Raw genomic sequence first — 27,699 nt, 5'->3', positions numbered from 1 at the left:
CACCTGTGGACACCTGCACACACCTGAAGAAACATGCACACACCTGACGAAAACTGCAGACACCTGTACACACCTGCATACACCTGTAGACACCTGTAAACACCTGCAGACACCTGTAAACACCTGTATGCACCTGTAGACACCTGTAGCCACCTGCTTACACCTGTAGACACCTGTATGCACCTGTAGACACCTACAGACACCTGTAGACACCTGCATATACCTGCATATACCTGTAGAAACCTGCATACACCTGTAGATACCTGCAGACACCTGTAGAAACCTGCATACACCTGTAGAAACCTGCATACACCTGTAGACATCTGCATAGACTTATTACAGAGATTAGAAGACGTTACGAGGATTAAAGGAACTGCATTAGACTGGTTCAAATCCTACTTATCAGATAGATTCCAGTTTGTCCATGTCAACAATGAGTCTTCCAGACAAACAAGAGTTAGTTATGGAGTTCCACAAGGCTCAGTGTTAGGCCCAATACTTTTTACTTTGTACATGCTTCCATTAGGAGATGTCATCAGGAAGCACTGCATCAACTTCCATTGTTATGCAGATGACACTCAGCTATATCTTTCTATAAAACCAGATGAAACTAATCAGTTAGTAAAACTTGAAGCCTGTCTAAAAGACATAAAGGCCTGGATGACCAAGAACTTCCTGCTTCTAAATTCAGACAAAACAGAAGTTCTTGTACTTGGTCCTAAACACCTCAGAAACTCTTTCTGTAATCACTTAGTTACTCTAGATGACGTTGTCTTGGCCTCCAGCAAAACTGGGAGGAACCTTGGAGTCATCTTTGATGAGGATTTGTCCTTTAGACACCATATAAAGCAGATCTACAGAACTGCCTTCTTTCATTGACGTAATATTAATAAAATCAGGAAAATCCTTCCTCAGTGTGATGCAGAAAAACTCATTCCTGCGTTTGTTACTTCTAGACTAGATTATTGTAATTCCTTGTTGTTAGGATGTCCAAATTACTCATTAAAAACCTGCAGCTGATCCAAAATGCTGCAGCAAGAGTACTGACGGGATTTATCAAGAGAGATCATATTTCTCCAGTTTTAGCTTCTCTTCACTGGCTTCCTGTTAAATCAAGAATAGAATTTAAAATTCTCTTGATGACTTACAAAGCCCTACATGACCAGGCTCCATCATATCTTAGAGATCTTATAGAACCATATAATCCCAGCAGAGCACTTCTCTCTCAGTACGCTGGTCTACTTGTGGTTCCTAGAGTTTCCAGAAGTAGAATGGGAGGCGGAGCTTCAGTTTTCAGGCTCCTCCCCTGTGGAACCAGGTCCCAGTTTGTGTTGGAGGGGCAGAAACCCTCTCTAGCTTTAAGATTAGACTCAAAACGTTCCTTTTTGATAAAGCCTATAGTTAAGGCTGGCTCAGGTAGACCTGAACCAACCCTTAGTTATGCTGTTATAGGCCGAGGCTGCTGGAGGACCTCGTTACATGCTGAGCTTCTTTTCTTTCCTCCTACTCTTTAACTGACTCATACCTCACCATCTTTTTCTCTCCCATAGTTTCTTCTTATTATCTGTTGTCTCCATTCAGTTCCTTCACTCGTGTAGTTTCTGTTCTTTCTTTTCCAGATGTCCCGTCATGGAGCTGCATGTCTCTGCTCTGCGCTTGTCGTCTCCACCAACAGTTCTTCTCTTCCATCTCTATGCTGTCCTTTTCTCTCTCTGCTCTCCTCTCACCCCAACCGGTCGAGGCAGATGGCCGCCCACCTCTGATCCTGGTTCTGTTAACAGATGCTCCGCCCACCTCTGATCCTGGTTCTGTTAACAGATGCTCCGCCCACCTCTGATCCTGGTTCTGTCGGAGGTTTCTTCCTGTTAAAGGGAGTTTTTCTTCCCTTGTTGGAGGTTTTTCTCCCTTAAAGAGGAGGGTTTTTTTCCCTCCTAGCTTATGTGGGAATTGTTGAATTGTTGGTTTCTCTGTATAATATTGTAAAGTCTTGCTGTAAGGACTTTAATGTGTTAAGTGCCATGAAATAAGCTGTGTTGTGATTTGGCACTGTACAAATAAAATTGAATTGAATTGAATTGAATACGCCTGTAGAAACCTGCATACACCTGCATTCACCTGTACAAGGTGGAGAAAGTAATAATGAAGGTTGAGGAGGTAATGAGGGTGGAAGAGCACCTTGTCCTGGCTCAGGTTGTCGTCCTGTGCTGGTCGGGCGCTCGGACCCCCGTGCCAGTCCTCCAGCAGGGGGAGCATGCTGAGGGCGTTGTCCTGAGTGATGGGCATCCTGGCATCTTGGGTCAGCTGGTGCTCCTTCACCAACAGCCGTTAGTGGAGGAACAGCAGCCAGCAGAGGCTGACCGCCACTCGTCCATCTGTCAGAGGGACTCCGGGAATCTGTACAGTCGTCCAAATGAACCAGGATGGTCGATGTCAGATTACTGGCAGGATATCAGTCCATCACCTACAGACAACATGACACACTGGAGTAGGAGATAAAAAATGAAAATAAAAAGGAGGAATTAAAAGATGTTTCCATTCATTTTGGGATATAGATTTGATCTATAAAACAGTGGACCCAATGAATGGGGGAAAGCTTCCAATCACAGAGACCAAGTCAAAACAAATGTTATTGTTAAAGAATGAAGACATTTGTAATGGGTCACTCTTGTCTCTCCATTATTGAACAAAATAATTCAATCAAAGTGAAAACACAGAATAACAAACTGCAACGTTTGCACAAGATCTAAATGTAGGAAGTCAAATAATCTTGTTTTGGGTTTTCATGAATAACAACAGAAATACTTTGTGGAATAAATCAAATACCAGATAATCTAAAAGCAATTCATGGTTCACAATTACAGATTTGATGACCCATAAGGTGCCACCACTTGTTTCTCCCCCGCGCAGCATTTCTGAGGTGGAGAATCTAATCTAATCCAACATTATAAAATGATTTTCGTATTTCTCTCACTGACTCTCACAGGTGTTACGTTTCCCTCCATCCACAGAACACTTTTTAGGTAACCGTTATGTTCATTTGTCATATATATGTATTTCAAACTGTTTACAGCAATGTTACAAACAAAATCAATTTTCAGCCTTCTTCCTCTACTGAGTAAATTCAGACTGATGATGGCCTGGATGATAAAGATCTTCAGTAAGATGATGCTGTTAAAGTGACTGACGGTATTAAATGTCTGAAACCTGCTGCAGCAGCAGAGTCCTTCATTCACAATAAAGTGCTGCTGAGGAATCTGGGCTGAGCCTTCGTCTCCACACAGAGCTGAGTGCAGCCATATGTGGGGCAGATATAGACTGGAGCCAGCCTACCAGGAGACCACACTTTAATGACTATGCAGAGTTTGGGCTTCAAATAACTGTTGGGCTTTGTGGTACCATCTGTCTCTACTATTCCTGTACACTGAACTGAAGGCAAACCGGGCCGCCCTGTTCTGCCCTGACTGGATCCACGGGCGGGAACAAGTGCTGGAGCTTTCAATAAGTGAAGGAGGTAAAGGTGTAGTAGAATATCAAGAGGATGAAGCAACATGTGCCGTCAGGAGGCGAAGAGACAGATTCATGTCCCATACAGATGACTCCAGTGAAGAGAAAGGGTGCAGGTGCAAACAGTTCTATTTAAAAGATGTGTTTGAGTGTATTAAAGTGATTCTACCCATGAAAATCAGAACAATTTGATCCCATTGAATCAGAGGTACAAGTGGAGGCCAATAAACACATTGTTGAGCTACAGCAAAAAAATATAACAAGAAACGCTGTCTGGAGATTTTCAGTCGATGTGGGAAAAACATAAAGATCAACAGATGAAATTAAGAGAAGATAAAGATATCAGGTGAAAAGCAAAACAAAATTGTCTTAATAAAATGGGTTCAAATAAAAGAGGAGGACGGTGGATGAGATCCTCTAACAAACACTGGACAGCAGGTGCAGATCTCTCTGATGAGCCACTGACTTGGTTTTATTCAGTAGGAACATTATGGAGCTACCCATGAACCCTAGGGGACAGATTCAGGACCTGGTACAGTGACACATTCAGGACCTGGGACAGTGACACATTCAGGACCTGGGACAGCGACACATTCAGGACCTGGGACAGCACACCTGAAGAACAGGACTGATGTCCCAGCAGAGATACCTACAGAATGCTGTTGGCTGTCAATCATCATTCAGTTTATTCAATAACTGTAGAATGTCCTCACTGGAGATGATCTGTCTGAATAATTTCTGCCTCTGACATCATAAATGTTTAACGGGTGTAAAACCATCTTCTCTACGTATTCTTTGGTTTCCTGCGTCTCCTTCACAATAAGAGCAGCCGTCTCTCCAGATGTTTATCTGATTAATACCTTCAGTCATACTAAAATACACAACAATCACTTCTCCTACCTTCAGGTTTAGTAAATATCATTACAGCTGCTAAATTGATCTATTTGTATTTCCCCTCCCAGTATTTTACAAAATCACGTTGAAACGCCCAATATTACATATGAAATCATTAAAACATGCAGAATGGACACCGTTAAATTGCACATTTGAAAGACGCAATCCTCATTGCACGTTGTTAGTAGATCAGCTAGACATTTTTCTGTGGGTGCTGTGAAGTTTGAATGTGATTTTAAAACACAAACCTTCGGTGAATCAGGCCCAATATGTGCAGTTTCTTGGGGTAAAAGGAAGACAGTTTTATTCATCATACAGAAAGTCCCAAAAACAACAACAACCCACTGAAGGATATTTAAAGGAAATGGAAAATAATAATCCAGAATCAAATTGTTATTGTAAATATAATCCTCCAAAAAAAATTCTTATGAAGAAAAATATAATCGTGAACAAATCTTCAATGATTCAAAATCAGAGGAAAATAAAAGCTGTCACATTAGACGTCAGAAGGGAGCAGAGTCGAGATCTGTCTGCAGTCTTCAGTCCTCATGGGAGTTTTCAAATAATCCAACATAGAAGAGAAGTGGAAAACTATCTTCCTTCCTTCATCTGAATGTGCACTTTAAACTTGTCTGTTCATAATTCACAGTTCTGTGGATATTGTATATCAATTAAATGTCTCTACACAAATAATTCCTCAGGACTGTGTCCCTGCCAGTTCTCCTGTCTCCGTCCTAAACTGTACTGAGGGGGACATGGCTGCACACATGCATTTTAACAGGACGTACCACTAGCAGCTCCACAGGTTTCAGTAGAACACGGGTAGGTGTGTGACTATGGTGATCAACATGTGATAACGTGGTTGTGGGTTGACTAAATATGATGACAGTTGGACTTTAAATTCAGTTTGTTCATGCATCAGTAACGTAATGTTGATCCAGCATATCACAACATTATACAATAGAAACGCTGTTAAAGGGTCATTCTCCATCATAAGGTCAGATCAGAGTCTGAACTGCAACGACACATACGGCTCTATGAGGGATGCTTTTTACTGGAAATATTATTCCCTGTCTAAATGTGAATTTAAACAAGGATTTTAGGAACATCCCACAAGTCAGCCACCAGAAATGCATTGAAAGGCTCAATCACCTGGATGCTCTTCATAAATGATTAACACTGATTGGAGGACAGTGATGGACACAGTTTGGACAGGGAACATGATGTAAGAGAAGAACGAAGAAAGCATCTCTGTCAAAGTGGAATGACCATCACTGAACAGAAGAGGTCTCCGTCAGCTGCCATCTCCATCAGGTGACAGTGAGTCAGTGAGTGAGTCAGTGTGAGTCAGTGAGTCAGTCAGTGAGTCAGTCAGTCAGTCAGTCAGTGAGTCAGTCAGTCTGTGGGTGAGTCAATCAGTCTGTGAGTCAGTGGGTGAGTCAGTCAGTGAGTCAGTGACAGCCAACGACAGCTGGTATCTGAACCTCTGAGGAGGTCGCGCAGCATCGTCTGAGTGTGACACTCATGATAATCTGAAAATCACAGTTACATTCATAAATGTAGGATTGCTGATGAGGCTAGCAGAGACGTATATTTGTGGCTCAGTATGAATGAAAGTGTGAACTGAAGTGTGAACTGAAATGATTCAGAGAATAAATGAGGGCTTTCATAGTTTAAATTATAATCTTCAGACAGACAGAAACAGTCAGTTCATCAGCTACTGACACACATCAGTAAAATAACAACGGTATAAACATGACATTTCCAGTAACGACTTAAATCCTTTCTAATGGAGCCCTTCCCCCTCTGCTCGTAATCTCCGGCTCACTGCTCGACTGTAACAGCATTAAAGACCTGTAGTCTACGTACACTGATACGGATTTACAGCAGGACGCATCCACCGTCTCCACAGCAGTCTCTGCTCATCACTGAGGAACGTTCATTTCTAACACATCAGTTGTTAGAAACAGCAGTACAATGCTTTACAAATCATTCAGTGTTAATGACTCATCCTCTACCTGTGTGCTGCAGCATAAACTCTGAACAATTAAAGTGAATCAATTCCAGTTTTAAAGGTTCAATATTCTGAGAGCATGTTGTCATGCAGACATTTGATAGCCCTTCTCTTTTCTACTGTTCCCCTCTTGTGATCTACTTGTACCTGTAAGAAAACTAACACAAGATCATCTGTAACAACAATCTCAGTGGAAACTGAATCCATTAAACCAAACAGGAACATTAAATACACAGTAAAATCTTGTTGTCCAGTCAGTGTGATGATCAGTCATCGCTCAGATGAAGGAGAACTGTCTGTCACAGAGGTTCTGATAAAATATTGTGAAAATGATATGAAAATATGAACGGCCTCTGGAAGGTGAACTGAGGATGCAAATTAAGGATCGAGGAAGGACCCTTTACAATCAACCGTTAAATTAACTTGATCAATATTCTTATCTGAGACAATTAGGTCCAACAAATTCCAGCAGAGAGCTGCAGAAACAATCTGCAGAGACAATCTGCACTAACCGGTCTGTGGACCACGTGAAGAATCGGGTGATTGAACTAAGAATGATTCACCTGGATCACCACCTGTGGTTCTGGCGTCAGGACTGCAGAAACGGCACCAGTTAAAGGTTTTAAAGTAGGTGAAACTCATGAAGTGAGACTCCCTGAGACTCCGCCCCTCTTCTTACTCACAGAGTCTTCGCCCCTCTTCTTACTGACAAACACACCGACAATGTTCCACAGATGTTCTCAAGGTGCGACACTGAGGAGGAACCTTCACACACACTTTTGTTCTCCACTTCAGTCTCGATTAGTGTTCCTCTTTGTTCTGTTCCAGGGTGACCTACATCCCCCTCGCCTCCCCTCGCCTCTCCTCCCCTAGCCTCTCCTCCCCTGCCCTCGCCTCCCTTCCCTTCCCCTCCCTTCCCCCCCAGCTCCTCTCCTCCCCCTCCACCCAGCTCCTCTCCAAGGCACCATATGGCCAAAGATTAGAAAAAGCCCATTTCAGTTCATCCCAAATGTGACATTGTTACAGAATAAAGGCCGACAGCACACTAATGTGATCCGCTGTAATCTGGACCCACAGCTGGTGACACCGACATGTTTGGACCATTCTCCACTCTAACAGGATTTCAGCACACATTCTCCACCTGTCATAATAATACAACCCTGTCTCCAAAAAAGTAGGGACGCTGTGTAAAATATAAATAAAAACAGAATGCAATGATTTGCAAATCACATAAACCCATATTTTATTGCAGATGGACTAAATACAGGGTTAGGTTTAGCCTAATATTGAAAATCAGAAATTGTGTTGTTTTATAAAAATATTCACCTATTTTGAATCTGATGTCAGCAACACGTCTCTAAAAAGTTGTTCCAGGATCATGTTCACCACTGAGCTACATCACCTCTTCTTTTAACAACACTCTGGAAACCTTTGGGAACTGAGGAGACCAGTTTCTGGAGTTTTGAAAGTGAAATGTGGTCCCATTCCTGCCTGATAGAGGATTTCAGCTGCTCAACAGTTCAGGGTCTCCTTTGTTGTATTGTTCATGTCCTGATGCTCCAGATGTTTTCAATGATTGACAGGTCTGGACTGCAGGAGGCCAGTTTATCAGCGGACTCTTCTACTAGAGAACCATGCTGTTGGAATACGTGCAGAATGTGGTTGGACGTTGTTCTGCTGAAATAAACAAGACCTTCCCTGAAAGAGACGTTGTCTGGATGGCAGCATATGTTGCTCCAAAACCTGAATATATCATTCAGCATTAATGCTTCCTTCCAGATGTTCAAGCTACTCATGCCATGTGCACTAATGCATCCCTGTACCATCACAGATGCTGGCTTTAGAACTGAGCTGATAACAAGCTGGATGGTCCCTCTCCTCTTTAACCTGGAGGATTTTTTTTTTTTTGAGACATGTTGCTGCCATCAAATTCAAAATGAGGAGATATTTGACATAAAATAATACAATTTCTCTGTTTCAACATTTGACATGTTGTCTTTGGTCTATTTGCAATTAAACATGAGTTTATGTGATTTGCAAATCATTGCATTCTGTTTTTAGTTACATTTTACACAGCATCACTACTTATTCGGAAACAGGGTTGTAAACGGAGAGAACATTTCAAAAGTTATTAATATGTATTTATAAAGTAAATGTGAACTGTCAGCAAGTGAGTTCTGTACTATTCTTATTAATATTGGTCTGTCTGTCCAGGTACTAACAAGATAAGGTGGTCCAGAAAAGGACCAGAGAATCACAGCAAAATGATCCATCAATGAATTAATGAACCAATGGACCAATAAATCAACAAATCAAAGAATCAATGAACGATTGTGTTTCTTCTCCTTTTTTCTTCAAAATAAAATCCTACCCTGTAAAACACCATCATCACCAACTTCAGAATAAATTACAGTTGTTACTCTCTAATTTAATGTAACATCATCGTCAACAGGAAGTAAAATGTCCAGCAGGCCACGTCAGAACTGAAGCAGAACGAAGGATGTGTGTGAATCCACTCAAAAGTCTGATTTTCACACTGATCACATTTTATATTCACTTCAAGTAATTCATCAGAACAATAAAAAAAAAAAAAACTTAAGTTCTCTCTGTTAATGGAAAATCAGACCGATTCATATCAACTGAGAGACAACAGAAATCACCTTACGTACGTCTGATGCTGCCTTTCTATTAATATTCATGTTTCTTTTTCTTCTTTTAGTTGAACTTTGTTGAACAGGCCATGCTTTGGAGCTGGATGCGGTTTGTTTGGGTGTGAAACTGAAGACTGTGCGGCTGCTGGGGACTGGAACATGCCAGGGATTACACATATTTATTGTTTGAGGCGGCGGAGAGCTGCTGTCAGCAGTTTATGTGAGCACTGTGCCGAGCGGGCAGATTCTGTCTGCAGAGTTTCAACCTGCTGGAAACAGGACACATCAGTCACTCTGTAGTGTTTCTAATACACACAAACAGGACAAGAGCTCTGTGTGTGTGTGTGTGTGTGTGTGTGTGTGTGTGTGTGTGTGTGTGTGTGTGTGTGTGTGTATTCAGGAGGACCAGCAGTGTGAGTGCAGTGACATATAAATAAATAAATACACACATACACAGACACATATATACAGCTGTGATTATTATCACTGATTATTATCACTGGAGCTGTGATTGTGACTGCAGCCTTGTGATGGGTCAGCTGTCACTGTGTCTCTACTCTGGTTCTGACCACTGGGACACATATTTTTCTGTCACAGGAGCACCAAAGTTTCAAGTGGTAAAAGTTGTACATATCCAAACCGCAATAGGTGGAGCTACAACTCCACCTGTCACAGGCAGGTGGAGCAGCTGAAGACTGTCAGAGATCAGACTTTTAAAATTATTTAAATGCATCCTGTAAAGTGTCCCATCATCTGTGCAGCAGGTTTTCTTTAACTGGCAGTGTTTTATAGTGCAGTGTGTGTGTGTGTGTGTGTGTGTGTGTGTGTGTGTGTGTGTGTGCGTGTGCGTGTGTGCGTATGCGTGTGTGCGTGTGCTACTGCTGCGTGTGCAGAGCAGAAATAAAACCCACAGCTAACAAGTAATGGAAAAAAACAAAACAGGAGTCCTCACAAAAATGTCACCATGACCCCTCCGGGTCTCTGTAGATTTGACTGCTTCTGGATGTAAAACAACGTTCAAAGAATATCCCTGTACGTGCTGACTAGGCAGGTTGTATACCGACGTTAATTAACATCCTCAGAACCATCATCACATTCTGTTAGAATCATCACCGACGTTAACTAACATCCTCAACACAATCGGTACGTTCTGTTAGAACCATCACCAACGTTAACTAACATCCTCAATAGAACTAACAGGGAACGTTCCTCGTGATGCTTCTGTAGTTACAGCTTTCAGTCTGAAAGTCCTTACTTCAGTTTTCTTGCCGAGTTGAAGAACAGAGAGGAAATGATCTGCTGTAAAGAACGTTCTATGATCATCAGATGGGAACAAGAGGAACTTACAGTACACAGACGACCCTACTACTATAACACTCAGGTACTCACGTACTCACTCTCACTCACACACACACACACACACACACACACACACTCACACACACACACACACACACACACACACACACACACACACACAGGTAGAGCTGGTAGGACATTGTGTGGCAGACCCTGAAACATTTGAATATGCTGTGTTGTTGTTCCAGCTACAGCTCCTGATTGGTCCACTGAGCTGACAGACAGCCTGTAAATAGAGAAACACCTAAAAACGAATGTTTTCACTTGTTACTTCATGGCGCACCATGTTGTATAGAAGCTACTGAGAAACTGTGTCTGTGGCTCCTGAAGGCAGCAGAGCAGCCTGGACATGTAGAAACTAGCCCATTATTTCATGCGGAGCTCTTTTTAAAGGCACGAAGAGTTGCAGAGAAACTGACTGGAGCTGAAACTGAGAGAAACAGTACATTGTGCTTTTATAGATGGAGTTACTTACTTTCCTTGAAATTACTGCAGCTCACTGTTGTGGTTCGATACAAAGACTGAACGCGTTCACAGCTGGTAAAAGTTATAAAGCAGCTGGCAGATTCACTGGAACACATTTCAGACAGAACTCAGACTGAGGAATGAAGTCCGGTCCGGAGCAGCGGGTTTGGACCGAGTTGTAGAACTCGGTGGTTCTGCTGTTCTTTAACGTTACTTAATATCCGTACATGATTCTTCTGTGGAAACATTTCTAACAAACTCAGAGTAAAGTAACACTGTAACCTCCAGTAAACTCTCTGAATCACACTGAACTACCGGAAAGACTCGGGCCAGAGGAAAATACCTTCGGGCTGCATCGGGCTGCATCGAGCTCTTCGACAGCTCCTCAGAACTACTCCATGTTTCAGGCTGGTTTTAATGAAGTCCTCCATGTTTCAGGCTGGTTTTAATGAAGTCCTCCATGTTTCAGGCTGGTTGAGGTTATCTCACCCTCCACACAGTCACATCCACTTCTAAAAGCGACTCCACCGTTAAATGTGTTCAAGAAGAAAGTAGTGAAAAGCTGCATTGACGCTCAGCTTGAAAAAAGTATCTTTAGACTTCAGAGGTCTGTTCGGCTGATATCCAGGGCGGGAAAACTACTCGGAGGGCAGTAAAGGTCTGAAGCCGCTCTCTTCAACGTTGCGCGTCTCTTATTCCACAGGTACGGATGAAACGCTGCAGGCTGCTGATGAGGTCCTATCCGGCGTCCCCGGGCTCCTCTGCTGGAGGGGGCGGAGCTACAGTTTACAATTTAATCCCTGCACTCTGTCTGTCAGGCACGACACCGCCCACAAGATGTCCTGCTGTTTACACAGGGTCCCCAGACACAGATACAAATACGGACACAGAAAAAAAAATACAGACACAGAGATAGACACAGAGACAGACACAGAGACACAGAGACAAATACAAATACAGACACAGAGACAAATACAGAGACAGACACAGACAGACATAGAGACAGACACAGACAAAGAACTCGTTACGTTGCCCCTTGACAGGGGGAGGGTGTTGGAGGGCCGGCAACCCGGATCACCTGGCCTCGTCCATGAGTGGACACTCTTTCCGGCAGTGCCCGGCTGCCCACACTTCCAACACTCCTGCCCTGAGTCTTTACTACATAGTGTATATTGTATAGTTTATAGTGTATATTGTATAATGTATTGCATACACTGTATAGTGTATATTGTAGAGTATATAGTGTATACTGTATAGTGTATGTATTAAAGTGTATACTCTATAGTTTATAGTCTATAATTTATATTGTATAGTTTATAGCGTACATTGTATAGTGTATTGTGTATAGTGTATACTGTATATTGTATTATGTATATTGTATCTTTCTCTGCCTCCATCTCTGCAGCCAAAAGCTCTTTCTACCTAACCAGAATTCAATCCTCATTTTCCAATCCCAAAAACCTCTTCTCCATCTTCTCCAACCTCCTTGACCCCCCCCCTCCCCCCCTCCTTCCACCAAGCCACTTTGTCAACTACTTCACTAAAAAGATAGATGACATACGCTCCTCATTTTATAATCCATCTTCTATAACTACATGTCCATCATCTTCATCTTCATCCCCTTCGCTTTCCTCTTTCACCCCCCCCCTCCTCCGTCTCCCAATCAAGTTGTTACCTTGGTAACCCCCCCCGCCCCCCATCCCATCTCACATTCTCCAGTCTATTGCTCCAGACCTTCTGGAGCAATAGACGGTCCTCCTTCTGTCTCTGAGCAGCTTCACACTGCTAGAGCAGCCTCTCTGTCCTCTGTCCTGATCCTTCTAGACCTTCTGCTGCATTTGACACAGTGAACCACCAGATCCTTCTTTCCTCCTTCAGGACCTCGGTGTCTCAGGCTCTGCTCTCTCCCTGTTCTCATCCTACCTCAACGACCTCACCTACCGGGTAACTTGGAGAGGATCTGTGTCTGAACCTTGTCCTCTCACTACTGGTGTCCCTCAAGGCTCCGTCCCGGGCCCCCTCCTCTTCTCTCTACACCGACTCTCTCGGCTCTGTCGTTCACTCGCATGTCTTTTCCTACCACAGCTATGCTGATGACACCCAACTGATCCTCTCTTTTCCCCGATCTGAAACACAGGTAGCAGCATGAATCTCTGTCTGTCTGACTGACATCTCTCAGTGGATGTCCTCACACCACCTGAAAATCAACCTCCACAAGACCGAACTGCTCTTCCTTCCAGAGAAAGACTCTCCCACCCTCGACCTGACTACTACCTTCAACAACTCTGTTATCCCGACCCTGACTGATAAGAACCTCGGAGACACTCGACAGTCATCTCTCTCTTACTGCCAACATCACTGCAACAACACGTTCCTGTAGATACATGCTGCACAACATCAGGAGAATACGTCCTCTTCTCACTCAGAAGGAGGTGCAGGTTCTGGTCCAGGTTCTGGTCCAGGTTCTGGTCCAGGCTCTGGTCCAGGTTCTGGTCCAGGCTCTGGTCATCTCACATCTAGACTACTGTAACTCCCTCCTGGCAGGTCTACCTGTTAGTGCAATCTGACCTCTGCAGCTCATCCAGAATGCAGCAGCTCGACTGGTCTTTAACCTCCTAAATTCACTCTCACTACTCCGCTCCTCCTCCTCCTCCTCCTCCGCTGCTCCTTGTCCTCGTCCTCGTCCTCGTCCTCGTCCTCGTCCTCCTCCTCCTCCACTCCCTTCACTGGTTACCAGTAGCCGCCCGCATCCGTTTCCAAACATTGGTACTTGCATACCGCGCTGCGAACAGATCGGGTCCAGTCTACATCCAGGACGTGGTCCAACCCTACATCCCAGCCCCTCCCTCCACTCTGCTTCTACCAATCAGCTTGTTGCTCCTCACTGAGTTAAACACTCTACTAAACCAGGACTGTTTGCTGTCCTGTCTCCTAAATGGTAGAATGAGCTCCCCACCGACATCAGGAAGCAGAAAGTCTGAACATCTTCCGCCACAAACTAAAAACACATCTCTTCAGACTTTACGTTGAACAGTAGAACTTTAGTATCTTAAAATAGAACTTACTGATAGAACTTTGTAGTTTGGCTTTCTGGAAGAAATTGTATTTTCTTGATTCTTGTTGTTCTGGTTTGAACCCTCATGGTTGAAATTAACTTATTGTAAGTCACTTGGGATAAAAGCCTCATCTAAATGAAATGTAATGTATATTGTATAGTATATATTGTATACTGTATTGTGTTTACTGTGTAATGTATAGTGTATATTGTATAGTGTATTTATTAGTGTATACTGTATAGTTTATAGTCTATAATGTATATTTTATAGTTCATAGTTTATACTGTATAGTGTACAGTGTATACTGTATAGTGTTTAGTATATAGATTATATTGTAAACTGTATACTGTATGTTGCATAATGTATACTGTATAGTTTATAGTGTATATTGTATAGTTTGTAGTATATATTGTATTGTGTATACTTTATACTGTATATTGGATCCTGTATAGTGTATATTATAGTGTATACTGTATAGTGTATGTGTGAATGCAAACTTAAAGATGTGTGAATGCAGATGTGTGAATGTAGACTTACAGATGTGTGAATGCAGATGTGTGAATGCAGACTTACAAATGTGTGAATGTAAATGTGTGAATTCAGACTGACAGATGTGTGAATACAGACTTACAGATGTGTGAATAGAGACTTACAGATGTGTGAATGCAGATGTGTGAACGTAGACTTACAGATGTGTGAATGTAGACAGGAGTTAGATGAGCACAGCAGGCAGCAGCATGTGTTCCAGAAAGATAAAGTAGCAGGACTGAGTGGAGACTTGCAGGATGAGCTCTTCCCCTTCTCTTCCCTCCTCCTTTCAATCAGAGAGCTTTGGTGGTGAATCCCAATCTGGGCGGTCTCCAGATCCACACCCAGTGCTGCTTACGGCCAAAGCCACAGAGAGCAAGTTCAGTTCAAATGCCAGTTTCCATTTTTTCCTCCAAGACTTAAAAAAAAAAAAAAAAAAAAAAAAAAAAAATTCCTTGAAGATCTCTGACCACTGCAGCAGCCCAGGAAGTGTCCAGCATCACTGGTATTATTATTAGTAGTAGTATTAATCAAAATAGACATCTACATTAGAAACAGTGGACATACAGCGTGGCTGCTTGTTTTCTGGATAGAATATTGGTGTTAAATGATCAGACTTTCTACGTTTTCCTCTCTTATTCAGATACTCTGCTGCTCTTCTAATCAGAGAGAAACACACACACACAGACTTGTTATGATGAGAAACTCGAACACACGACACCAGGCCGTGAGTTGATTTCAGTTCTTTAAAGCAGGCAGAGGTAATTTGGGGGTAATCCAAAAAGTTTATTCACAAACAGCCCAGAATCTTAATAATCGGGTTTAACAGATAAACTAGCAGAGTTACAGAGTAGGATGAGATAAAAGACTGATCAAAGGAGCACATGATAGGTCGGTCCTCAAGAAACACAGAAACACGGAGAGAACAGATGGAACTGACGAGCTCTGACACCGATGATCTAGAACAGGAAGTAAGGAGCATTCAGACTTTATACTCAGCACATACAAGGATGCCGGGCATTCGAGCACCTGCCACACGTCCTGTCCACAGCCAGCCTGCTGCTCAGTGTCCCCAGGAGTGAGAGCCCAGTCCCTCCTGCACCACATATCCCTCCTGCCCGACTTAGGCCGGGGAGCCATCCGGCTTTAGGGAAGAGGGATAGGTTAGGTTTAGGGAAGAGGGTAGGGGAACTGATCCTCCCGTCCGAGTGAACGGACGAGAAGGGGTGCACGGTCCATCCCCCGGCAGGTCTCCCACCCCAACCCCTCTCCCTCATATCCCATGCTTCCAATTAGGGTATTCCTGTTCATGTCGCCAGGGGACCATCTAGTCCTCCACGGCGATGGACAGGGATCCCGTTTGGGCTCATTCGTCCCTGTTCGAGGTGAGTATATATATATATATATATATATATATTATTATTATTATTATTTTATTTTTTTTAATTTTTGTAGGGGAGACAGATCCCTACATGAAAAAAAATAAAATAAAATAAAGAGACTAGATTGTCTTTCAGAAAAGTGTGACCAGTTTGTCCTCAATTTGTGCCTGTCGCGACGTTTCGACCTCCCTTGGTCTTCATCAGGCGTAGGCACGGAAGAAAAATAAAAGAAAAGTGGTCCCCTCGTGGTCTCCGAGTGTTTTTTGCTTGCTGGGCAGGTCCTCTTGCCTTTTTTCAGCGGATCAAATTTGCAAGGAGGGGACAGGGGTTGCTCCTGCATCTGCTCCTTTTGTAGTCTCCCTGTCCTGCGGGGGCGTGCCCTGTGGAGCATCTTGTCCATCGGCCGTTTGCCCTGTCCGTCTTTGAGACTCCGTAACTTTATGCAATTGCGGGGTGGCCAGCTTTTGGAGGAGTGCTTTGCTCTACTCCGTGCTTTTTGCCTTTTATATAATGCTTACAGTTTGTGATTATGTTCTCTAATTATATGGACCACTGTTTGTATTTAAAAAAAATTTGGGATCTGTTTTAAATATTCCTGATTCATGTGTGCATGTTAGTGTGTTTATATGTGAGACTTGCAGCTAAATGTAGGAGCATTATATTAGGCCTTTAGGTTTGATAGTTATTGAAGCTGTAGCCCACAGATGATGAGGACCTTAATCACCTGGAAGATTTAGAGCAGGGGTGTCAAACGTACGGCCCGTGGGCCACATCCGGCCCGCCAGGGGGTCCAGCTTGGCCCGTCGGATGACTTTGCTAAGTGTGAAAATTATAGAAAGACATAAATTGCATTTCTATGAGAATATGGATATTTATGATTACAAACGTTTTGTAATTTTTTTAATCGCTCCAGTAATTGCTTCAAAAACAGCGTAAATGCGACATCTGCTCCGGAGGCAGCAGCTCGCTGCTAGGGAATCTGCAGAGGAGACCCCAGGCAGATAAACAGTGGGCTGATGTCTGAGTTTTTGGTCTTTATGTTTGTAGTTTATTCTATAAAGACCTTAAAATAGGGTTTATCTGTCAGGAGTCCGGTTTTCCTCCGTCTTGCCGACCATCCCCTCTCCTCCTGTGTCCTCCTCTCCTCACCTCCCGTGGCCACGCCCCTCACCGGTCCCAGCAGCTGCAGCCACTCACCCCTGATCACCTCCTGCAGGTGTGCTGCATCTCCCTGATCACCTCCCCGGACTATATGTACCCTGCCCCGGCACTCCTCTGGTTGTCGGTTCATTTGTTAGTCACCCATCTGTCCTCCGTCTGTTCTCCGTCTGTCCTGTTCCTCGGGCTTCTGTTCCTCCTGCGGAGCTCCCTGTCGGAGTCACCAGTCGGTGGAGTTGCCCTCCCGACTCGGAGGATTATTGACTCCGTTTTTTCCAGCGGTCCTGTCCGCTGGTCTGCCGGCTGCCTTGCCAGCCGTGTCTCCCCGGATCTATCGGTTGAGTTGCCCTCCCGACTGGAAGCAAGTGGACACGGTAGGTGCCACCTTTTGGTTTGTTTGTTTTTGTGTTGATTGGAATGAAGACTGTATTTTGGAACCGATACCCAAGTCTGTGAACCTGCATTTGGGTCCTGGTAAACACCACCTCATGACAGCATGCACGCATTGGTAAAAGGAAAACTACCACAGCCTCACACGTCTTGAAACTGTCAGAATGAGCTGTGATTAGTATGTTCAGATGGATATAATAACCGATGTCCACCTGGCAGTCACATTTCAGGTGAAGATGACGGCTGAGGTTAGTAAGGAAGGAAGGAAGGTTGAGTTTCTCTGTTCCTCCCTGTAAACATTCAGACACATTCATCAGTTAGTCCTAATATAATAAGTGTGAAACGTTTCCAGGCCTCAGACAGAAAGTTAACATCCTCAGTACGTCCTACATCCATGTAGAGGACAGAAATCCAAATGAGTGTTATTTTTCTATTACAGTGTAGAGCTGGTGTCATGGTGAGAGATCAGTACATTACAAACATACATGTACAAGACATTATGCAATATATGAAAATGAGATTTCTGCTTTATTCAAAATATCTTAAACATGTTTCTTGTACTAAAAAAAATGCTTTGAGTATTTTCTTTGTACTCACTTAGATGTAACTTGGTAAATGTGCTAGCATGAGTGTTAGCTCTTTATGGTAGCCTCCATCCAACACAGTTCAGGTTTTAAAGCTGATTAACCAACAACCACTGCAGCATATTTCCAGATGTCCTTTAGGCCACAGAGAAGAGTTTTGGTCTGCTGTGTGCACAAGAAATTGTTGTCCAACCTGTGGTGTTGTTTGTCCTCCATGCAGCTGTATAAGAATAACCTGTGGTCGACGGTGATGCAGGGCAGCCAGGTTGTGGAGCGCCCCGCCTGGTGGAAAGAGTTGTGTGCAGACAAACCGGTGGTCGGATCTCTGCGTCCAAAAGTGTAAAATGGACACACAACAATGCAACATTTAAGATTGTTCATTTGTAAATATCTTTTCCATTTGCAGTGTAACAGTTTATAGTTTGTTTCACTAAAAACAACAGAGATGGATATGACATGGAAAAGGTCGCCAGCAACGATTGAACTGTGGACGCTGCACTTGTCTTGAACCATGAGGCCACCAGATGTTCCTGATATTTAAAAGTCACACATTGACAAATGTGGTTCAATCAGGTTCAGTAAGATTTGAAGAATAAATTTACGGATCATGGACACATTGTGTTGTTGTGGAAAAGATCTATGGTCAACCTTTATTTTCATATGCTGTTATGCCTGTAAAAACACTAGCAAAACTCCTAGGGTTAGGGTTGGTAACCATAAATAAAATGTGAGATCCTCACCCTAACAGGGTTATGTTTTTCAAACATTTAAATTCCATCAGATCCTGTTTCCACTGTTAACGTCTCCATTTGAGAGCAGAAAAGAGCTGTAGTTTGTGATGGGCAGATACCAGTCTAGCACTAGGACCCAGACAGGAAGGGAGGATTGTGTATTTATTGAGGCAGGAAGCTCACCTGGGCCTCTTTCTTGCACACCTGAGCTCAAGCATGAGGCCTGCCTTGGTTTGGTGGTGATTTTGTTGGGCTCCCTTTGTTTTAAAAGATTTGTTGAACAACATGGTTTTAGTAGTGAAGAAATATAAAGCTGAACTTTGTCTTTTATCTCTTTAGACCAAATAAAATCAACTATTCTTTTTAACATATTAACTCACTCTTTTTTTTTAAATATTCTCCAGGCAACTGCATGTTCTAAACTGAGGGGAAGGGCTTTGTTTCAGGCCTGTAAATGATTTGATTTTGTTTGCAAAGGTCAATTTTTTTCTATGAATTGATTTGATTTCTTTAGTTATTTTAGCAGATACTTTAGAGAAACCAGCCACTGTTGTTTTTTTTCCATCATTTGTTAGGTTTTAGTTTGTAAAGAAATGAAATGTAAAAAACAGCCCAAAGTATTTAGCATTAAAACAGTGTGTCTGTGTTTGGGCTGCCAGGGAGAAGGAAATGGTTCCAGTCTTTATTCATGTCTTGTGTGAGTTTGTTTAAGTTTATTTTGTAGTGCTGTTAAATGGTTTGGTTTAGCTCCAGTGAATTTGTTTGCAGTGATGATTATTTGTTGTACATGTCATTTGCTACCAGCCTCCCTGACTGCAGTTTGGACCCACATTCTTTATTTGTTTGGTTGTTAATTTCTGTTTGTTTTTATTTTAGTATTAAACAGTTATTTGAAGCCCTTTATCATTCCTGGTGTTTAGTTTTATCATCCAGTCACCTGGATTGTCTCCATCAGTGTGAAGTTCCAGTTTATTGTGGCTCCTGTCTATTATCACCTGGTCACAGCAGCAAAAGCCTTCAGAAGTAATTCCTCCACACGTCTTCCATCCCAGGTTAAAATACGGTGACTTGTGTCAAAGGTGTTGTGGTGGCGGGGTGTGGTTAGCTCAGCTGCAGGAGGTGGAGAGTGGGAGGAGTGGTTCAGGGAACGGTGCCGGCAGGTGTAATGAGCACAGCTGAGCTGGATGTGGACTGATGAGCTCTCCCCTATAAAGGGAGCAGGGAGAAGGAGGCTGAGGAGGAAGGGGTCGCAGGAGTACATTGGTGTATGGACCGGGCAAATAAAAGCACTTTACACCTGAATGTACGACTGAGCGTGTCATCTGTGTCCAGGAGAGACCCGGTAGCACCAACCTTGTTACAGGTGTGTGTGACTGGTTAGAAGTCACTTGTGTTGCTCATTGTGTGTTAATGGCAGCAGAAGTCTGTTCTCTCTGAAGTTGTTGTGGTGGTTGTCTGGATGGAAGGAAGGAAGGAGGTATTTATTTGAGCTTGAACTTGCTCCATTGGGCAGCTCAGCTCACAAACAAGACGTTTTAGACTGTAATATGTCATAGGTACGTTCCTGCTCTGGACAACAGTGCTGGTTGAAAGTTTGGGTGAAACAAGCAACATGTAAGAACTGCGCCACTGATTATATGTTTAAAGGTCATCTTCATATGGAAATGTGGGAAGTCCCCAAAGTTCAGCCTATATAGATGAGTTTTGAAGATAAATTGTAATCCATCCACTCAGTCATTACACAATGACATCATCCTTTCTACAGCTAACTATGGTTGCACATGACTTTAGCATAACCTGCTTTCCAACCCTGTGATTATGTAATGCTTAATAAAAGTTACTATAGAATTAGTGTTAGCATTGGGCTAGTGACCTTTATGCAGATTAATTTTGACCTAAACATACCTGGTACATAAATACATACTTAAAAACACAGAAGTATTTATCACTTAGACATATTTACTGGTTTCTGAATGCACACATTTAAGATGGACACAGTGAAACTGTAGTAACCCTCCCCTCCTGCTCTGATTGGTAGATTGATTCAGTCAGTATAATGAGATCTCTCCTGAAAACATGGAAACTGTCAACGTTGTTGTTCTCTTGTTTTTTCATTATCTGTCTGTGTGTGTCTGTCTGTCTGCTCGCTTGTTGAGCAACACTGTAAACTCTTCACTGGCGTCACTGAGTGACTCACACCTGCTGTGATCATAAGATGATAGACATCATTAATGATATCAATCTGGTACTTTACTACATTGTTAACAGTGTTAAGATTTCTCTATTTGTTCATTACTGAGAGGTTGAACTGTTGGTTGTAGAAGTGCTAACGAGGTGACAAAAAGTTATAAATGTTTGATATTTGTAAAACTTCATTGTTCAACTTAATCATTCATGAAACAGCACATGAACACATGAAACATGTTTACTGTTGTGTTGTTGTTGATTCGAGATATCAAAGTAATTGTTGTGAACGAGTAGTTTGTGACAGAACTTACAAAAAAGATTTATAAGTTTATTGTTGAACTTGAAAAATATTGTAACTTGTTGAATCATTTGCATATTCTTCCTCCCGCTGACCACCCCCCCACCACCCGAACCCACAACGAACCGAACAGAACAGAACACAGAGTTTCATCATGACTGAGTCCATTCAGTTTGATATAAACTTAAAGGAAACACATGTCATTTATAGCACTGTTCAGTCATGTCCTTATCACCCGTGGCACTTGTTTTATTTCACAGCTCCAGAAAGACACAAATACAAGCTTAATAATGGAAAATATTACTACTGCTTGCTCTCATACTTTTTATCAACGCCTAAGTAACGTTGGAGTGGAACTAAATACTCATGAACATGGGAAATATACTTTTCCGCTTCATCCAATCAGAGACCACGATCCTCCACACAGTACTCAACCGGCGTTTGCTGCACTCTGGTGGACACAGTAGAGAACTACAGGAGCTGTGAAACATGCTTTCTCAATTCCTGGGTTGCAGTTGCTATGTTCGGTGCTGCTCCTCTCCCCTGAACACTGTTTATCTGCAATCATGTAAAACAGACATTCTTAACTGATAATAATAAGCTCAAAAATTAAATGTTCAAAGTGTTCAAGTGTCCTACTGCTCTCTGGTGACCGCGAACCTGTCGTGTGATTACTGTTTTTTCATTGGTTGGTTGAGGTGTCAATGTGTTGCTAGCCAGACTTTTTGATTGTGGAACCTATCAGGATGTTCGAGGGGCGGAGCTAACCGGCAGGAGAGCGCGAAGCGGAGAAAGACAAGCCGACACACGAGGGGAAGCTGCGACAGAGACATTGGAAGGACCACAAAAAGGTTATTCTTGTCATTAGTTCAAGTCAGATAAATACTTTTGTACACATATATGGTTCGTTCATATAACAAAGTCCACCATGTTGGCCGAAGGAAAACACTTAATTGCGCTGAGTTCTTTACCACGTGCGTGTACCATTGTGCTAATGAGCTCATGGCTTCACCATCTGGGAGAAGACAGCTGGAGTGTATGGCGGGAAATCACATGTAGTTAGTACTCAATATAACAGATGGACACAAACGCTGGATGTCTTTTCTCGGAAGATTGGGACCTACACCAACTGTGAGTACTCACTGCACGTTTTCTTTGGGGTCATGCTGTTAGCGGGTAGCTGCCATGCAGGTGGACGGATTTCTTGTCCTGTTGGTGCCACTTTTATTAGTCTTCTTCAGGCAATTGGCACATGAAAATAAAAAGACTAAACTAAAAAAGATATAAAAAAAGATAAAAAACTCATACTTACCTGTTGGCCCTGAGGTCTGTTCCCTTGTTCAGCTCAACGGAGTATGGAGAGAAGGGGCCAGTCTCCCACAGCTTGCAGTGGCGGGCCCAGACATTTTGGCTCAGCGCCCAGGCTGTTGAGAGGGCTCTTCTGGCTGCTTCTCCCTCTGTCTGCAGGGGCTGGGGCCCAGACAGTTTGGCCAAGTGCCCAGGCTGGTAAGAGGGCACTTCTTTTCCTTTTACCAGGCACAGGCATGGAAGAAGAATAAAAAGAATTAAAAAAATAAAAAGTGGCTCCTGAGTGGTTATTTTTTAAAAAATAAAAAAATTAAACCAAATGAGGACAGGGGTGGCGTCCGCCTCTGCTCCAGCCCATGGAGTCTCCCTGTCCTGTGGGCGCATGGCTTCTGGGGTGTCCCTCCCAGTGGCTGTCCACCCTGCGCAGCGGTTTGTCCCCAGGAACTTCCAAGTCCATGGCTTTGCTGGTCTTTTGGGTACCTTTATCCATCCATCGGCCCGGGTTCGCCCCCTCCTTTTGGGGGGTCTTATTCCTCTGCGGCCCTGTGGATCTTCCTGTCCCTTTGACCTTGCTTTTGCCTAATGGACTGATCACCACCACCTGACAGAACCTTACTGCGCAGGGGCTTGGCTTTTGGGGCTTCTTTTCCATAGGCTATGCTTCCCCTTCAAAATTTAGGTTTAGGGCCAAGGTGACCCCGGTTAGGGTTAGGGTTAAAATATCCTGGGATAGGGATAAGGCCAGAGAGTCCAAATTTTAGGCTTAGGGCCAGGGTCTCCCTGGTTAGGGTTAGGGCCAAAGAAATCCTGGTTTAGGATTAGGGCCAAATTATCCTGGGTTAGGGTTAGGGCCAAAAAAAACAGTGTTAGGTTTAGGGTTAGGGTTAGGGGTTAGGGGTTGGGGTTAGGGGTTAGGGTTAGGTGAAGTATTCTGATCCTCCCGTCCGAATAAACGGGCGAGAGTAGATGCACGGTCCATCCTCCGGCAGGACTCCCACCCCAACACCCCTCTCTCCCTCATATTCCGTGTTTCTAATTTGGGCTCATCTGTCCCTGTTAAATGTTAGTTCCTCTCTGATTTTTTTTGTCTTTTTTTGTTTTTTTGTTACAGGAGGAGACAGATCCCTGCATGAAAAAAATAATAAGAAGAAAAAATAAAAATAAAAAGTGACTAGATTGTCATTAAAAAAAAATATATATGACCGGTTTGTTCTGTGCCTGTCGCAACGTTTCGACCTGTTTGGTCTTCATCAGGCGTAGGCACGAAAGAAAAATAAAATAAAAGAAAAGAAAAGTGGTCCCCTCGCGGTCTACGAGTGTTTTTTTGCTTTGCTGAGCAGCTCCTTCTTGCTCTGTGTCAGCAGACCGAATGAAGACAGGGGGGCCTCTGCCTCTGCTCCTATTTATGGAGTCTCCCTGTCGTGTGGGGGCGTGGCTTCTGGAGCTTCCCTCCCATTGGCTGTTATCCCCGCGCAGCGGTTTGCCCCATGAAATTTCACAGTCCACGGCTTTGCTCTGTCTTATGGGTTTTTTTCTATCCTTCGGCTCGGTTTTGCCTTCCCTTTTTGGGTCCCCTGGCTTAGTCCTGTGGATTTCTTTTTCCCTCTGACTCTGCTTTGCCTGATGGACTGTTTGTCTGTCGACCGTACCTTTCTGCGCGGGGGCCTGGCTTTTTGGAGCTTCTATTCCGTTGGCCATTTTTCGTACCTCCCCATTTTAGTCCTCGTAACTTCTCCAATGTGTTACGGTATCCAAATATATTTTCAAATTCAATGGACCACTGTTTCTGTTATTTTTTTTAAAATTTATTTAAAAAAATATAGGGATCTGATTTTTATTTAAAAAAAATTATATCCCGTATTAGGGTTAGGGGCCAAATTATTCCATATTATGGTTAGGGGCCAAATTATTCCGTATTATGGTTAGGGTCAAATTAAATTATCCCGTGTTAGGGTTAGGGGCCAAATTATCCCGTATTAGGGTTAGGGGCCAAATTATCCCGTGTTAGGGTTAGGGGCCAAATTATCCCGTGTTAGGGTTAGGGCCAAAGTCCCCTAGGTTAGGGTTAGGGCCAAAGTCCCCTAGGTTAGGGTTAGGGGCCAAATTATCCCGTGTTAGGGTTAGGGGCCAAATTATCCCAAGTTAGGGTTAGGGACCAAATTATCCCAAGTTAGGGTTAGGAGAAGGGTTAGGGGCCAAATTATCCCGTGTTAGGGTTAGGGGCCAAATTATCCCAAGTTAGGGATAGGGGCCAAATTATCCCAAGTTAGAGTTAGGAGAAATAAATAAAAGGCAGTTTTGCCTTAAGGTAAGTATCCATTTTAGGTTTGTTATATATAATATAAATTTGGGTTCGAATTCTAGTAATCAGGGTTAGGGTTAGGGTTAGGGTTGGGTTAGGGTTAGGGGTTAGGGTTAGGGGTTAGGGTTTAGGGTTTAGGGTTAGGGTTGGTTAGGGTTAGGGGTTAGGGTTAGGGTTTAGGGTTTAGGGTTAGGGGTTAGGGTTAGGGTTAGAGGGTTAGGGTTAGGATGTGGAAACTGATCCCCCCATCCGAACGAACGGATGAAGGGTGGAGCACGGGCCTTCCTCCAGGTGGGTCTCCCAGTCCAATCCCACTCCCCCCTGTTGTGTGTTTCGTGCCCGTAATTTGTCTGTGGCCTGGCCGGAGGACGGTTTCGTCCCCTCCGGTGGCTGACAAGGGTCCAATCGTGGTGAGCTGTGCTCATGGTGGTTGGGGAGGGAGAAAAGGGGTTTTATTCCAAAGGAATAAAGGGAAAGAAAATAAAATCAGGTAAGTAGGGTGAAATAAACGTGGGGAAAGTAGGGTAAGGTAAGTATAAGGTAAGTATATATGTTGTTATTTTAAAAAAAAGAAAAGAAAAAATAAATTCTAGATTTTTTGAAAAATTAATATCGTGCCTATCGCGACGTTTCGACTCCTTAGAGTCTTCTTCAGGCTAAGGCACAATGAAATCTAAATAGTGGTCTTGTTGGCTGTATGAGGTCTGTGCATGTGTTCAGCTCAACAGATAATGGAAAGAGGGGACAGACGCTTCTGCAGCTGCTCTTATATATGCCTCCCTCTGTCTGCAGGGGTGGGCCTAGCGGAGCTTTTTGCTCATTGGCCGAGAGCCCTGTCTATCTAGGAGGCTCCTAATTTCATGCCTTTTTGGAAGGCACCTAACTTTTGGAGAAAAGAATTGCTTTTCTCCTTAGTTTTTTTGCCTTTTTAATTCTAATTATTCTAATTATTTGACCACTATTAATATTATTTTAATCCCTAATTATTATATTTTCTAAAATCCCTTGATTTCTAATATTTAAAAGAAAAAAAAGAAAAAAAAGGGGGGGTTTAATTTTTTAATTTTAGGTTTATGGGTTGGGAGGGTTAGGGTAGGTTGGTTAGGGTTAGGGAAGAGGGATGGGTTAAGGTTAGGGTTAGGGAAGAGGGGTGGGTTAGGGTTAGGGGTTAGGGTTAGGGAAGAGGGGTGGGTTAGGATTAGGGTTAGAGTTAGGGTTAGGGGTTAGAGTTAGGGTTAGGGTTTAGGGTTAGGGTTAGGGGTTAGGGTTTAGGGTTTAGGGTTAGCGTTAGGGTTTAGGGTTTAGGGTTAGGGTTGGTTAGGGTTAGGTGAAGTATTCTGATCCTCCCGTCCGAGTAAACGGGCGAGAGGAGATGCACGGTCCATCCTCCGGCAGGACTCCCACCCCAACCCCTCTCTCCCATATTCCGTGTTTTTAATCTGGGCTCATCTGTCCCTGTTCAATGTTAGTTCCTCTCTGATTTTTTTTGTCTTTTTTGTTTAGGGTTAGGGTTAGGGTTAGGGTTAGTTAGGGTTAGGATGTGGAAACTGATCCCCCCATCCGAACGAACGGATGAAGGGTGGAGCACGGGCCTTCCTCCAGGTGGGTCTCCCAGTCCAATCCCACTCCCCCCTGTTGTGTGTTTCGTGCCCGTAATTTGTCTGTGGCCTGGCCGGAGGACGGTTTCGTCCCCTCCGGTGGCTGACAAGGGTCCAATCGTGGTGAGCTGTGCTCATGGTGGTTGGGGAGGGAGAAAAGGGGTTTTATTCCAAAGGAATAAAGGGAAAGAAAATAAAATCAGGTAAGTGGGGTGAAATAAACGTAGGGAAAGTAGGGTAAGGTAAGTATAAGGTAAGTATATATGTTGTTATTTTAAGAAAAGAAAAGAAAAAATAAATTCTAGATTTTTTGAAAAATTAATATCGTGCCTATCGCGACGTTTCGACTCCTTAGAGTCTTCTTCAGGCTAAGGCACAATGAAATCTAAATAGTGGTCTTGTTGGCTGTATGAGGTCTGTGCATGTGTTCAGCTCAACAGATAATGGAAAGAGGGGACAGACGCTTCTGCAGCTGCTCTTATATATGCCTCCCTCTGTCTGCAGGGGTGGGCCTAGCGGAGCTTTTTGCTCATTGGCCGAGAGCCCTGTCTATCTAGGAGGCTCCTAATTTCATGCCTTTTTGGAAGGCACCTAACTTTTGGAGAAAAGAATTGCTTTTCTCCTTAGTTTTTTTGCCTTTTTAATTCTAATTATTCTAATTATTTGACCACTATTAATATTATTTTAATCCCTAATTATTATATTTTCTAAAATCCCTTGATTTCTAATATTTAAAAGAAAAAAAGAAAAAGAAAAAAAAGGGGGGGTTTTAATTTTTTAATTTTAGGTTTATGGGTTGGGAGGGTTAGGGTAGGTTGGTTAGGGTTAGGGAAGAGGGATGGGTTAAGGTTAGGGTTAGGGAAGAGGGGTGGGTTAGGGTTAGGGGTTAGGGTTAGGGAAGAGGGGTGGGTTAGGATTAGGGTTAGGGAAGAGGGTTAAGGTTAGGGTTAGGGCCAGGGAAGAGGGTTAGGGTTAGGGTTAGGGGAAAGGGATAGGGTTAGGGTTAGGGTTAGGGTTTAGGGTTTAGGGTTAGGGTTAGGGTTAGGTTAGGGTTAGGTTAGGGTTAGGGTTAGGGTTGGTTAGGGTTAGGGTTAGGGGTTAGGGTTAGGGGTTAGGGGTTAGGGTTAGGGGTTAGGGGTTAGGGTTAGGGTTAGGGTTTAGGGTTAGGGTTAGGGTTAGGTTAGGTTAGGTTAGGGTTAGGGTTAGGGGGTTAGGGTTAGAGGGTTAGGGTTAGGGTTAGGGTTAGGGTTAGAGGGTTAGGGTTAGGGTTAGGGGTTAGGGGTTAGGGTT

The 27,699-nt window shown here is 43.4% G+C and overlaps 1 protein-coding gene across 1 annotated transcript in view; it reads right to left on the bottom strand.

Moving 5' to 3' along the window:
• pdzd2 (PDZ domain containing 2) overlaps positions 1 to 11,554 on the bottom strand; it is a 66,647-nt gene extending 55,093 nt beyond the window's left edge. The window contains exons 1-2 of the mRNA XM_069139351.1: positions 11,231 to 11,554; positions 2,176 to 2,480 (exon numbers count right to left, since the gene is read on the bottom strand). Coding sequence (XP_068995452.1) covers positions 2,176 to 2,283 — 108 coding nt within the window. The 5' untranslated portion in view covers positions 2,284 to 2,480; positions 11,231 to 11,554. The remainder of the gene's footprint in view (positions 1 to 2,175; positions 2,481 to 11,230) is intronic.
• Positions 11,555 to 27,699: the final 16,145 nt, after the last annotated feature.

Source organism: Embiotoca jacksoni, unplaced genomic scaffold, assembly GCF_022577435.1.
Source record: "Embiotoca jacksoni isolate LCO1_2020_lvr unplaced genomic scaffold, fEmbJac1.0.p SCAF_81, whole genome shotgun sequence".
Classification (NCBI taxonomy): Eukaryota; Metazoa; Chordata; class Actinopteri; family Embiotocidae; genus Embiotoca; species Embiotoca jacksoni.
The sequence above is the reverse complement of the archived record's forward strand: the minus strand, read 5'-3'. Positions and strand labels throughout refer to the sequence as shown.